The sequence below is a fragment of the Dipodomys ordii genome, unplaced genomic scaffold (genome assembly GCF_000151885.1).
Source record: "Dipodomys ordii isolate 6190 unplaced genomic scaffold, Dord_2.0 Scaffold190, whole genome shotgun sequence".
NCBI classification, from domain to species: Eukaryota; Metazoa; Chordata; class Mammalia; order Rodentia; family Heteromyidae; genus Dipodomys; species Dipodomys ordii.
This window is the reverse complement of record NW_012267406.1, coordinates 1000774-1014806: the sequence shown is the minus strand read 5'-3', so window position 1 is coordinate 1014806 and position 14033 is coordinate 1000774. Positions and strand designations below refer to the sequence as shown.

The 14033-nt window shown below is 38.3% G+C and overlaps 1 protein-coding gene across 1 annotated transcript in view; it reads right to left on the bottom strand.

Annotated features, from left to right (window-relative positions):
* Window positions 1-1666: 1666 nt before the first annotated feature.
* The window catches only part of LOC105999447 (serine/threonine-protein kinase Sgk3), a 50031-nt gene continuing 37664 nt past the window's right edge, over window positions 1667-14033 (bottom strand). Inside the window, exons 13-15 of the mRNA XM_013034472.1 lie at window positions 11229-11384; window positions 6548-6637; window positions 1667-3258 (exon numbers count right to left, since the gene is read on the bottom strand). Of these exons, the coding sequence (XP_012889926.1) occupies window positions 3088-3258; window positions 6548-6637; window positions 11229-11384 (417 nt within the window). The 3' untranslated portion in view covers window positions 1667-3087. The remainder of the gene's footprint in view (window positions 3259-6547; window positions 6638-11228; window positions 11385-14033) is intronic.

Sequence of the window (14033 nt, the reverse complement as noted above, 5' to 3'; positions counted from 1 at the left end):
CAATTGCATGGGCAGGATAATGCGTACATTTCTTACCAAGCATTGCAGCCTCCTCCTTTGTTTACCCTTCCCATCCCTTCCCAGCCTCCCCCCTCCCCCCATCCCAATCCTTTTCATATAATTTGACTTTTTTATTCTTTGTGTTATAGTGTTTGTTCTCCACACATTTTAAGATAGCTAATATCTTTCTTAGTTCATCATCTATGTCAAAATGAACATAAATTTAAAGAAATAATTGATAAATATTTTGTGTAGGGGTCTTTTTAGCCACTAAAGAATATGTTTAAAAGACTGTCATACTGGCAAAATACCGAAATATGACATAAATGAATCTCTAAGTAGAGTGCTGTCAGGAAGCTAAGAGCAATTGCTCTTAATATTAAGTAAAGAAGAAAAACAGCAAAGATTTTGTTTATATGAATCCTCAGGATAGATTATGTACTTGCCAACTACTCTGTTACTGTCATGTAATATACAAAACATGGCCTATCATTTTAAGGTTCTCAAGCTACTTGAAACTTGCTTTTGTATACGTTAGGGCTGCACAATGCTATGCTCTTGGTATCTGTGTCCTCACAAAGTCTGCAGGGTGATAGTACATAGTGGGGAGCTTTGGGGAAGTGAATGAGATTAGATAAGAGAACTTATGGTTAACCCCTCTACTACACAAGCAAGAAGGCTCCATCCATGAAGAAAATGCCCTTTACAACAAACTTTACTTCCTTAGAAGTGGAATAATCTGGAAAAACCAAAGGCAAGCTGCAGAAAAATCCCTCTTCAAAAACAGAGCTAATAAGCCATGTAGGGTGGTTCATGCCTGTAATTCCAGACTGAGATAGGAAATCATGAGTTTGAAGTCTGTAGACTTTATCTCAAAAAGCAAAACAAAGCAAAAACAAAAACAGAGCTATCTTCCAGGTGTAGAGTACTGACTCTTCATTTAGAATTTTGAGTTTATTTTGGTAATTGCTACAAATAGTTCTATAGAAAGGGCATATATTTTACTAAAAGACATGAGAGAAAGTAAACTTGGAAGAATTTTTACTGCTTGAATATTACATGATATGATAACCTAGAAACCTATGTTTTTCCAAATATTAAGATGTTATACATCTTCTCCCTTCATACATATAAATCATTTTGCAATGACTGCTGGAACCACTACTAACTTCAATTTCAAATAATGACAGGCATTATAGGCATTAGATATTGATCATTAAATTTTCTGCTAATTTTATTATTATATATGTAGTATTTCTTGAAATTTGAGAAACATACAATTCTATTTTAAATTTGTTCTTAAAAATATACAATATTTCACTTTAATTCTTGGCAGTTTAATTAAAGAATATCTCAGTACAAAAGTCATACAAGAAACTACAATTTTTATTTTGCTTTATAATAAACAAAAAGTCTTATGTAAAAGCAGAACTTACAGTAGTGCCAAACAATCCAAATATTTACAATGTAGACATTAATATCTTATCTCCAAAAGGAAGATTCAGTGTATTGGATATAAATATTTATTGAAACTAAATTCATTCTTCTGAACGATTTCTTTTATATTGGTCCTGGGGCTTGAAGGCTAGCATTTTACCACTTCAGCTAGTGTTTTTTGTTTTGGTAATTAATTGGACACAACAGTCCCATAGACTTTCTAGCCGGGCAGGATTTGAACTGCAATAATCAGATCTCAGCCTCCTGAATAGTGAGGATTAAAGACATGAACACTGGCTGCTTGGTCATTCTTCTGTACATTGTTAAGCCAAATGGTAATGATGAGGAATACTTTTGTGATTTCTTTCTCCAAAAAAAACTACAGAGGAAGTTTTTTCTTAGAGCTTCTAAACTGGGTTACTATAATCTCATAGTACTGTTTCCTACATGACTTGAAAAACAGCTGCTTTAAGAATTAGAATTCCAAATGCAGCAATCTTAATTTTTTTTGGTAGCTATAAACTGTATGTTATGATTTTAAGGTCAGTTTCCTTTACTTTTTCTAAGACATTCAAAAATATAGGGGGCAACAGAAAACTTGCTTAGCACAGATGAGGCCTTGGTTTGATCTCCAGTACTACCCAAAATAAGGAAATGATATTCAATATACATCTTCTAACTTGTTCTAACTTCTGTTATAGTGTTGTAAAATTACACACATTTACATTTACCCAGATTTCTTATTTTACTTTTTAATTGCCAATTAAGAAAATATCTGGAATGCTCCATTTTTTAAAAATTAGAAGACAGTTTCAAAACAGCTATTTGCAAAAGAAAATATCAAGATCTAACCTACATAACAGTGTACTAAACATTTAAGAGACCAAAAAGAATGTAAATAGAATATATTTGTTGTATACACAAATGACAGAGACATTCAATTTTTGCACTAACTTAAAAAATTCTAGCAGTACTTTATTTCTCTTCAGATCTTTGAGAATTCTTAAAATTTCTAAGCATTAAAAATTTTCTTTTCTTCTAGAAGATATACAATTTGAAGTGGCATTTCAAAACTGATTTCCTTTTGTTACTTCTTATATTATCTGAGAAATGAATGCTTATTTTATGTTAAGTAATAGCCAGCCTATTAATTATGCTCTTACATTTAAATTCTACCAAGACCTAATTATTTCCAACAGTGATTTACTATGAACAGATATGGTATCCTCTTAAAACTACCATGTGCCCATTGCATAGTGCTGATATCATACAAGTCATAGTAGAGTTACAAATGTATTAATTGTAGATTGCTAAAAAAAAAGTCAATCTTGGGTGTGTTAGTGTAAACTGCAGGGGGGAAAACAGTCAATAGCAAAACATTTTCTTTAAAAATAGGTTAATGTTAAGAATAGCTTTTAAACTTTGTTTAAAAATAAGCTTAATAAACAAGAATATAAATTCTAATTCAAAACAGCTACTTGAGATGCCTTATTGTCTTGCATACAGCAGAAAATACATTTTCATCATTTTCAACACTACATGTAAAAATGAGGCACTGTTGAACATATTTGAATATATTCACACAAACAGAGGCGTCTCACTCCCATCTGCAGATTTGTATTTTTTAACAGTTTCTGGGTGGCTGACTGTTCACAAAAATAAGTCCTCTGAAGGAGGAGCATAAGAGAAACCAAGGAATGCATCATCTGCCTCCAGGACACTGGCATTCACTATAGAATAGTCAGAAGACACACATACAGAATATGGAACAGTTTCCTCCGTAAATACTGTGTCAAAGTTCCTGATATCATCTGGTCCAGCCTAAAACATCAAGAACATAGAATTAATCATTGCAGATTTTCTTTCATTAATTTAGTTTTTTGTTAAATCCTCCTTCTAACGTCACATATTCTTTTCCAAGCTTCTAAATACTTTCTACCTTCATTTTCCTGTTTCATGCAGACTGGCAGTTTGCTTTCCCTACAACAAACTCTTTCTTGTCTGAACCATGTGGCAGTCTCCTTTTGCCAGACCTTACTCTTTCCTGATTGGTTAGTATTTAGGTAACATTATCCATCCTAACAGTTAAGGTTCTTGTTGTTGGTTGGGGAGAGGTAAGAGTAGAGAGTCTTAGGAGAAAAGCAGAGTCCTCACCTATGCTACTTTGAATTTGAGACTGTAACTTATCTTGTCTCTACCTACCACAGCTTACCACCTCTAACATGCAAAAATAAAGATCTAGTAGGCTTTCACAGTAGTATTTTACTGTTATATGTGTGTGCATGTGCATGTGCACACACATGCACCAGTACTAAGACAGACTTGAACTCTGGTCTGATCTGTCCCTTAACTTTCCCATTCAATGCCGGTGCTCTACCACTTGTGTCATAGCTCCACTTCTGGCTCTTTGGTGGTTGACTGGAGATAAGAGTCTTATGGACTTTCCTGTCCTAGCTTTGATCTTCATGTCTTAGCCCTCTGAATAGCTAGGATTCTATATAGGTGTGAGTTACTGGTACCTGGCTTTTTTTTTTTTTTGCCAGTCCTGGGGCTTGAACTCTGCCTAGGTACTGTCCCTGAGCACCTTTTGCTCAAGGCTAGTGCTCTCCCACTTGAGCCACAGTCCCATTTCCAGCTTTTTCTATAATTAATTGGAGATAAGGGTCTCATGGACTTTTCTTTGCCAGGCTGGCTTCAACCCCCGATTCTCGGATCTCAGCCTCCTGAGTAGCTAGGATTACAGATGTGAGCTACCAGTGCCTGGCTCATCTTTTACCTTTAGCTTCCATAAAAACCTGCCGGAGTCTTTCCATTTCCTTACGAATGGGGCAATGTCATTCTTTCTGAAGGAGGCATAGAATTTTGTTGTGCATATATACCACATTTTCTCGATCCATTCATCTACTGAGGGGCATTTGGGTTGATTCCTTATCTTAGCTATGGCAAATATCGCTGCAATGAATATAGTTGTACTGGTAGCTTTTTTTTTTTTTTTTTGGGTCCGGTCGTGAGGCTTGAACTCTGGGCCTGGGTGCTGTCCCTCAGCTCTTCAGCTCAAGGCTAGCGCTCTACCACTTGAGCCACAGCGCCACTTCCAGCTTTTTTCTTTTTGCTTATGTGGTGCTGAGGAATGGAACCCAGGGCCTCAGGCATGCAAGGCAAGCGCTCTACCACTGAGCCACCTTCCCAGCCCCAATGTACTGGTAGCTTTAATGTGGCCTTGTTTGTGTTCACTTGGGTAAATGCTCAGGAGTAGGAGTGCTGGGTCATAGGAAAGCTCTATGTGGAGTCTTGAGGAACCGCCATAGTGCTTTCCAGAGTGGCTGAACAAGTTTACATTCCCACCAACAGTGTAGTAGCATTCCCTTCTGGCCACATCCCCACCAGCATCTGTTACTATTTGTTTTCCAAAACGATGACACAAGTGGAAAAATCCCACAGCTAACCTTCATGTGATGGGCCACAGCCAAAACTCAGATGTTTTGAAATGTTAATATAAAGTTACCTTCAGACTGTGTAAATTAGGCTTTATGAGACATAATGGAACTTTGAGTCTAGACTTTAATTTTGTCCACGTGACCATCTATCGTGTGCATGCTGACACAGTATTCCAAATTAAAAAAAAAAAGATCTGAAATCCAATTCAGATTTCAGGTAAAGTAGGCTAGCCTCTAGAAATTAAAACAGAAATTATATCCAAAAGAGTGAATATTTTTTCAAGTGATCACTTCTGGACTACCATAAATAAGTCAGTCTACAAATACTATTATATGTATAGGTATAAATATCACACCTATTATTAGTATGAGCTAGGAGCTATATACAGAAACTAACCTTTAGTGAAACTTAAGTAGACTAAATAATATTGCTTTCCTGAATAAGAGAAAGTAATTTCCTCTCCCTGTTCTAACTTAAAAAAATATTAAAAAAATTTTTCAGCAACATAAATTTTCCTATGTGTATATGTATGTGTGATCATCGTGGGGCTTGAACTCAGAGCCTGGGCACTATCCCTAAGCTATTTTTGCTCAAGGCTAGTGCTCTACCATTTGAGCCACAGGTCTATTTCTGACTTTTTGGTGGTTAACTGGAGAGAAGAGTCTCATGGACTTTTCTTCTCATGGCTGGCTTTGAATCCCAGTTCTCAGATCACAGCCTCCTGAGTACCTAGGATTACAGACATGAGTCACTGGTACCTGGCTTAACTTTTTCATATATTCATTTAACACTTTTAAGATTGTCTAAGTCTTCTGCTCATATTTGTTACAATTAATATAAATAAGAAAGGAATGGGGCTGGGAAGGTGGCTCAGTAGTAGAGCGCTTGCCTTGCATGCATGAGGTCCCCCCCCCCAAAAAAAAAGAAAGGAAATATAAAGCATAAGAAACATAGGAATAATGGCTTTGGAATCACATATAAATTTCCATCTTTGGATTTGTTATTTTTCATTATATGATATGTCTAAACTTAATTTCCTTTAAAGCAAATGTTCTAGTAACAATGTTAATGGTTAAGTTGATAATCTATTTGAGGAGTAAATTACATACTATGCCCAAATACAAAATGAGTATGTCTATTCAAAGGATACTATCTGTAGTTACTGTTATTGCCCCAATGATCATTAACAATTTCTCAATTTTGTTTTTGTTTTGTGAGCCCTTCCTGGGGATTAAACTCAGGACCGGGGCACTTGAGCTTCTTTTGCTCAAGGCTAACTCTACCACTGAACCATAGCTCTACTTCTAGCTTTTTGATAGTTTATTGGTGATAAAGAGTTTCATGGACTTTCTTGCTTTGGCTGGCTTTGAGCCTCAATCAGATTTCAGCTTCCTGAGTAGCTAGGATTACAGGCATCAGCCACTAACACCCAGCACTTGAAATTTTTATTTCAGTTTTTTTTTCACTGCTGGGAATAGAAACCAGGGCCTTGAGCGTCTAGGCAATGCTCTCCCACTCACTACTCTGCTTCAGACCATCCTGACGTTTATTAGTTGTACTTCACAACCTGAGTGAAGACTTCACAAACAGGTACTGAAGCCATTTCCTTAAGGTTAGGTTTTGAGACCTTTCTAGGTTTTGCTCTTCTAGAAAGATTTGAGTATATACTTACTACATTAGGATTAAATGGTGGTGGAATCTTCTTTTGTACAAGGTCAGTCCAGCTGAGTGACTCAAAAAAAGGATGATTCTGAATTTCCAGCTAGAACAGCAAAAAAAATTTTTTTTAAATAGTGATGAATATACTAATCATAGAAGAATTTTGGGAGTCAAAACCATTACAATTTTGCCCCTCAATAATTCTTTTTTTTTTTTTTTGGGTGCAGTCGTGGGGCCTGAACTCTGGGCCTGGGCGCTGTCCCTCAGCTCTTCAGCTCAAGGCTAGCGCTCTACCACTTGAGCCACAGCACCACTTCTGCTTTTTTCGTTTTACTTATGTGGTGCTGAGGAATGGAACCCAGGGCCTCATGCATGCAAGGCAAGCGCTCTACCACTGAGCCACCTTCCCAGCCCTCAGTAATTCTTTTATGTAAATGTTTACATCATGTATGTAGGAAATAATGAGACCATCAGAACAGACCTTTGAAGGACAGCTATTCAAAATAACATAAACTAGTTTCCTCATGTAAAATGGATTGTCTGTCCTAAATAACTTGGTGTTTTAAAGACCGACATGTTTCTTTTCATCACATTATGTGACATGACTGAGCTTACATTTTCTCATTTGTAGAAGAAACATACCAAATAAGAGTATTAACAGTTGTAAGCTGAGAGCTCATTTGAGAATATTATGTATTATAGCCATATACAAATTGTAATACAAATTGTATACAAAGGAAACTATCAATAGTTACTAAAAATATAGAAATAAAAATACAGAATAAAGTATATGGACAAAGAATTCTTACCTGAGGACAAAATACAAGGAAGCTGGCAGAGAGCTCTAGACATTGATACAGAAGTAAATTAAAGTGATATACACCACTCTGGGAGGATACTATCACAAAAGACACAGTACTGATTCTAGATGTTTTCTTATAAGGTGCTATGGGCATGTACAAAGTAAGTTATAGCAGAGTTTGGATACAAGTCTGCCTTTTTAAAAAAAGGCTTCTTAAAAAAAATGATGTCTGAAACTGGGAGAGTGTGAGGGAAGGGTGGCACTGTCCAAAAAGAAATATACTCATTACCTGACTTATGTAACTGTACTCCTTTGTACATCCTTTATAATAACAATAAAAAATTTTAAATGTCTGACTAGAGGTATGAAAGTTATGTAAGAACTAGCTAGACAACATGATAAAGAAAGGCTGAGCGCTTGTGGCTCACATCTGTAATCCTAGTTACTCAGAATGCTGAGTTCTGATGACTGTGGTCCAAAACCAGCCTGGGCCAGGCACCTGTGGTACACGCCTGTAATCCTAGCTACTCAGGAGGCTGAGATCTGAGGATCATGGTTCAAAGCCAGCATGGGTAGGAAAGTCCATGAGACTCTTATCTTCAATAAACCACTAGAACACCGGAAGTGTTGCTGTGTCTCAAGCGGTAGAGCAAGAGCGCAAGAGCTCTTGCCTAGAGCTTGCCTAGAGCTGAAGAGTGCAGGGACAGCGCCCAGGCCTAGAGTTCAAGCCCCACGACCAACAAACAAACAAACAAACAAAAAAACCTAGCTTGTGCAGGAATGTCTATGAGATTCTTACCTCCAATTACCCACTATAAAGCCAGAATTGGAACTGTGGCTCAAGTGATAAGAGTGCTAGCCTTGAGCAAAAAGCTCAGTGACAGTGCTTAGGCATTGAGTTCAAGCCTCAGGGCCAGCACTAAGAAAAAAAATAATAAAAGGAGATGGTTCTATGAAGAAAAGAAAGGCCCTGAAATGGAAAATTTGGTCTAGAAAATGAGAGTCAGGGCCAGTATGGTGGTACACATCTGTAATCCCAGCACTGAGGTGAGGTGGGAAGATTACAACTGGGGTTGTCAGCCTGGGCTGACTTCAATTGTATATAGAATATTAATATGAAGGGCTGGGAAGGTGGCTCAGTGGTAGAGCGCTTGCCTTGCATGCTCGAGGCCCTGGGTTCGATTCCTCAGCACCACATAAGCAAAAAGAAAAAAGCCGTAAGTGGCTCTGTGGCTCAAGTGATAGAGCGCTAGCCTTGAGCTGAAGAGCTGAGGGACAGTGCCCAGGCCCAGAGTTCAGGCCCACGACTGGACCAAAAAAAAAAATATTAATATGAAAAAAGATTTAGGTGGCACATGCAACAGGACAGTACTGTCAAAAATGGAAGAAGAAAGAAATTAGGAATATCTGTCAGATTTTTAACCAAAATAACCAGATGAACAGTGATATTTTTAATAGCAGGATTTCACTTCCTGAGCATGTGAATGAGTAATCTCAAAAGTCTAAAGCAGGGCATGGTAGTACAAGTCTATAATACCAGCCATGTGGGATGTAGAGGTAAGAGGTTCATGCCTTGAAGATGGCCCAGGGCAAAAGTTCAATATCCTGCCTGAAAAATAAACCAAAACAAAAAGGGATGAAGGTGTGGCTCAAACACCAGTACTGCAAAAAAAAAAAAAAAGAAAAAGAAGAAGCCTAAATGGTAGTGTTAAGTGTGCAAATACTAAGTCTAGAGACAGCATGGAGTTGGGCTGGATTCAGTCTGATGGTTCTATTTTCCCTATAAAACAGACACAAGATCATCTGTTACAAAAGAAGGGAAATTAAATATTTCAAAAGCCTAAAAAAACATATATTTACTTATCTTTTGTGTGTGGATGGTACTGGAGAGTGAGCCAAGTCTTACGCATGCTCACCACGTCCTCTGCTTCTGAGCTACACTTTCAGGCCAAAATTTCTCTTAGAAATACAGGTAATCTAAAGTGCCTGAGTTGTTAGTTTTCCATTGGAGCAGTACTCACTCGGTACTGTGATTAATGTAACTTTTCTCATCAAAAGCTCTGGCGATCTTATATGTCTTTGGAAATAATAAGAATCAACTGTGGAATCTTTAAGATCTGATTTTCAGGAAAGGGAGTAAGGAGTCATTACCAATGATGAAAAAAGCTGAGCACCCATGTTAATTAAATCTTATAAAAACAGAAGGTAAAACTCAGGAATTTGGAAGTGTAGAGAGGAGCTCTGAAATAGCACAGAGTAGGAGAGTCTGAGCTGAATGGAGAAACACAGGGGTAACAGCAAAGAGTGGTCAAGTGCAGCGGAGGCTGGGACTCTGATGCTCCCTCTCCCAGTGCGCCCTGTTGTGTTACTCCCGTGGCACCTCACAGAAGCTAGGACGCATGACAGCTGCATGCATCCAGGACTGCAATTTCTGACAGTGAATTCAACCAAGGGATCAAAAGACAAGGAGGTGTAATATTAGCAAGACTGAGGGAAACAATCTGACAAAACTACCCAGTGAACCAGATAGTGGGAGGAATTTAAAAAACCAACAACATAAAAAATAGGAGCAGAAAAGTCTTGAACTCAGAGTTCAAGTCCAAGATTGAAATCCATCTCCAAGGGTTTTTTTTTTTTTTTTTTTTTTTTTTTTCTTGAGTCCGGTCCCTCAGCTCTTCAGCTCAAGGCTAGCACTCTACCACTTGAGTCCCTGGGCCACTTCCAGTTTTCTGAGTGGTTTTATTGGAGATAAGAGTCTAAAGGGACTTTCCTGCCCTGGCTGGCTTTGAACTGTGATCCTCAGATCTCAGCCTCCTGAGTAGCTAGGATTACAGGCGTGAGCCACTGGTGCTCGGCTCTCCAAGGGTTTTTAAAAAAGGAATTAAAAAATGTATGCTCCTCAACAATTTGTGAATTCACTGACATATTAACTAATGCAATACTGGTAACCACACTAGTTTTACCCTGATTTGAAACAAACTACAGATTTCATAATCATCTCAAAGAAGTGTCACCAGATTCTCAAGCAAAAGGTGATTTAATACTAGTTTAAGGCAAAAAGTATTATCTCCTGCAGACAGGAAGCACTTAAAAATCCTTGGTAACAACAATAATTTAAAGGTTTATGTATCCCTAAACCCCAAAAGCTTACCATTTGGTTAGTCTCTTGTGTTATAAGTTAATGGATATGCTGGCATTATTTAGCAATAAAACATTAAATTTCTGTCTATGGTGGCACATGCCTGAAATCCTAGCACTCTGGGAAGCTGAAGCAAGAGTAGAATGAGCTCAAGGTCAGCCTGAGTTATTCAGCAAGTTTCAGGTTAGTCTGGGCTACATAATGAACAGATTTAATGGGGTATGATGTATACTTGTAATTACAACTACTCTGGGAGGAGGAAGGAAGAAGATTGAGAGTTCCAGGATAGCCCAGAAAAAGATAGCAGGAGGACTGTCTCAACACAAAAGGACTTTAGGACATAGTTTAAGTGGTAGAGTACAAGGAACTAGGGGTTCAATCTTAGCAACTGCAAAGTATTTAAACAGCTAAAAATTATACCATATAACATTTTTAAAGGGGTGGGGAAAGGAGAATAAATTGTTTGGAATGAAAATCAAATGTGAGATAAACAAAAGGGTAAGAAAGATGAATGTGAGTACAAAGAGAAGATCAAATGAAAAATGTAAGCTCAAGTGTTTAAGATGCCATATATTTAAAATGCCATACAGTTCTTATGGGAACACCAGTGAAAACTGTGGGGACCAGTGTGCTTCTCTTCCGATTGTGTTACTCCTTAACAGCTCTTCTGTTAAACGCCACATAAAATAAGGACTTGTTTGCCAATTTTAAGTAAGCTTAAACATAGCTGAGACTGTGAAACACGTTACATACAAAGTCTTCTTTGGCGCCAAGTCGATTTTGCCTGTCTTTTTCTAGGAGTTCTTCCAGGATGGACCAGGCTGTGAGGCTCACTCCTGGCCTCAAACTCAGAGGCTTGTGAAGGATATTATCATACATTTCAGCAACATCTCGGCAATAAAAAGGAGGCTGGAAAAGAGAAAGCAAACTAAGGAAATTTAATGGTAAGTGCACAAATGGTTTTAAAAGAGTTGGACCTCAGTCTGATTGTGAGGGACTATTTATGTCTAGACAGCTGCAGCGAAGCACGGACTTGGCACATGTGGACAGGGGCATTGTGGTCTCCCGATACAGGGACTTTACAACCTAGCGCACTACAGACCTCCACAGATGCTCACAAGGTCAACTTGTTCCATAGCATCTTGCAGAGGGCTGCAAATAACTTTAAAAAGCAAGTTTTAGAGAAAAGCACCAGTTTTGTCATAGGCATTATGATAGAATCATTCGAAGAGGAGATTCAAGGCAGATCATCATTAAAAATTTCCTCATTATTAGGAATAAAGTCACTACACAGAGATTTCTAGGGGATAGAGACTACTTCTGACAATGACAGCATTATGAGCATACGCTGAAGAATTAAGATACAGCCTCAACACGAACATTCATTACTCATCTGGTCCAATTTTCTTTTACAATTCTTATTGTAAAGATGATATACAGAAAGGTTACAGTTACATAAGTCAAAGTTTGTGTGTATGTGTGTGTGTGTGCTGGTACTACGGCTTGAACTCAAGGCACCATGCTCCTGCTAAGCTCTTTAGTTCAAAACTGGTGCTCAGTGAAGGAGGGGGTGACATGTCTAAAAAGAAATGGACTCATGGCCAGATGCCAGTGGCTCATGTCTATAATCCTAGCTACTTAGGAGGCTGAGATCTGAGGATGGTAATGGAGACTCAAAGCCAGCCTGTATAGTAAAGTCCATGAGATTTATCTCCAATTAACCACCAGAAAACAGGAAGTAGAGCAGTGGTTCAAAGTGGTAGAGTGTTAGCCTTGAGTGAAAAAGATAAGAGACACCACCTAGGCTGTGAATTCAAGCCCCATGACCAGCCAAAAATAAAAGAGAAAAGAAATACACTCATTACTTGACTTATAAAACTCCTCTGGACATGACCTTTACAATAAAAATTTTAAAAATAGGAGAAAAAAACACCTGGTGCTCTACTACTTGAGCCACACCTCCACTTCCAGTCTCATGTACTTTTATGCTTGGGCTGGCTTTGAACTGTGGTCCTCAGATCTCAGTGTGTGAGTAGCTAGGATTACAGGGTGAGCACTGATGCTGGGCTCCACATTTTAAAGTAAAGGATAATTTTTAAAATTCAGAAAGTTTTATAGGACTGCTGCTTTTCCTTTTTTTTTGTATTGGAAAGAAAAATGTGTCTTAACTTTTAACATACACACTTTTTCTATATTTAAGAACCTCTAAAGAACTATAAAGGACTGTAAAATATCTAGATGACAAATACACAGCTGGAGGCCTGATTCAGACTGCAGGGTGCTTGCCAATGAACATAAAGTATCCCAGTCACAGCCTCAGACAATAGAAAAAAAAAAGATGACAAACAGTACCAAAAGAGTCTAAGGTAAGCTGGGTGCCGGTGTCTTACGTCTATAAATCTAGCTACTCAGGATGCAGAGATCTGACAATCCTGGTTCAAAGACAGTCTGGACAGGAAAGTCCGTGAGACTCTCTCTCTCTGTCTCTGTCTCTCTCTCTCTCTCCCTCTCTGTCTCTCTCGCTGGTCAGTTGTGGGGCTTAAACTCCAGGCCCGGTTGTTATCCCTCAGCTCTTCAGCTCAAGGCTAGCACTCTATCACTTTAGCCACAGTGCTACTTTGTGTTTTCTGGTGGCTTATTGGAGATAAGAATCTCACGGACTTCCCTGCCCCAGCTGGCATTGAACTGAGATCCTCAGATCTCAGCCTCTTGAGTAGCTAGGATTATAGGTGTGAGCCACTGGCACCTGGCAGTTATCTAACATTTTAAGTCACTAGTAGTGCTAGAAACAAAGCTTTGGACAAGCCTGTCATACTCAAAGGCAAAGAAGAGACAGAGATAGTTTTTCTAAGAATCTATCAAAATTACCCAGCTGTTGTGATGGTACGTGCTGGTAATCTCAGCTACTCATGAGCTGAGATCAGGAGGATCACAGTTAAACTGTTAAGGCCAGCCCAAGCAGAAATATGAGCTCTCACCTCAACAAACAAGCTGGGGAGTGGTTAATATTTGTAATTCTAACTACATAGGACATTTAAGTTAGGAGGATCATGGTCCTAGGCTAGCTCCACACAAAAAGTATGAGACCCTATTAATACAAGAACTAAAACAAAAACAGCTGGATGTGTGGCTCAAGTGGTAGAATGCCTTCCTTGCAAATGAAGTCCTCTAGTTCAAACTCCAGTACTGCTAAGCAAAATATCTATATGAAAGTAATGTACTAAAATTAAACTTTGCTGTGGTAAAAGTGAGAGATCATTTTCGGAGAAAAAGTGAAGGAAGGAGGGGCAAAGGGAGAAAGAAAGATGGGGGGGGGAGAAGAAGGGAAAGGTGAAAGGAAGAAGTATTACCACAGGCCTCAGCTTACTTGTCTTATTTAGCATTAGTGTTAGCAAAATTTTTATTTTTGTGTATTTTTCCTAATGTGGTTTTGGATTCATTTAACAAGGCTATTACTGTTCTATTAGTGTTACCTGGTTGTCTTTGAAATTCTTAAAAGAGACTACTGATTTCCTTATTGTCAACAATATATTGGAATAATGATCTCAGAACAGAAAT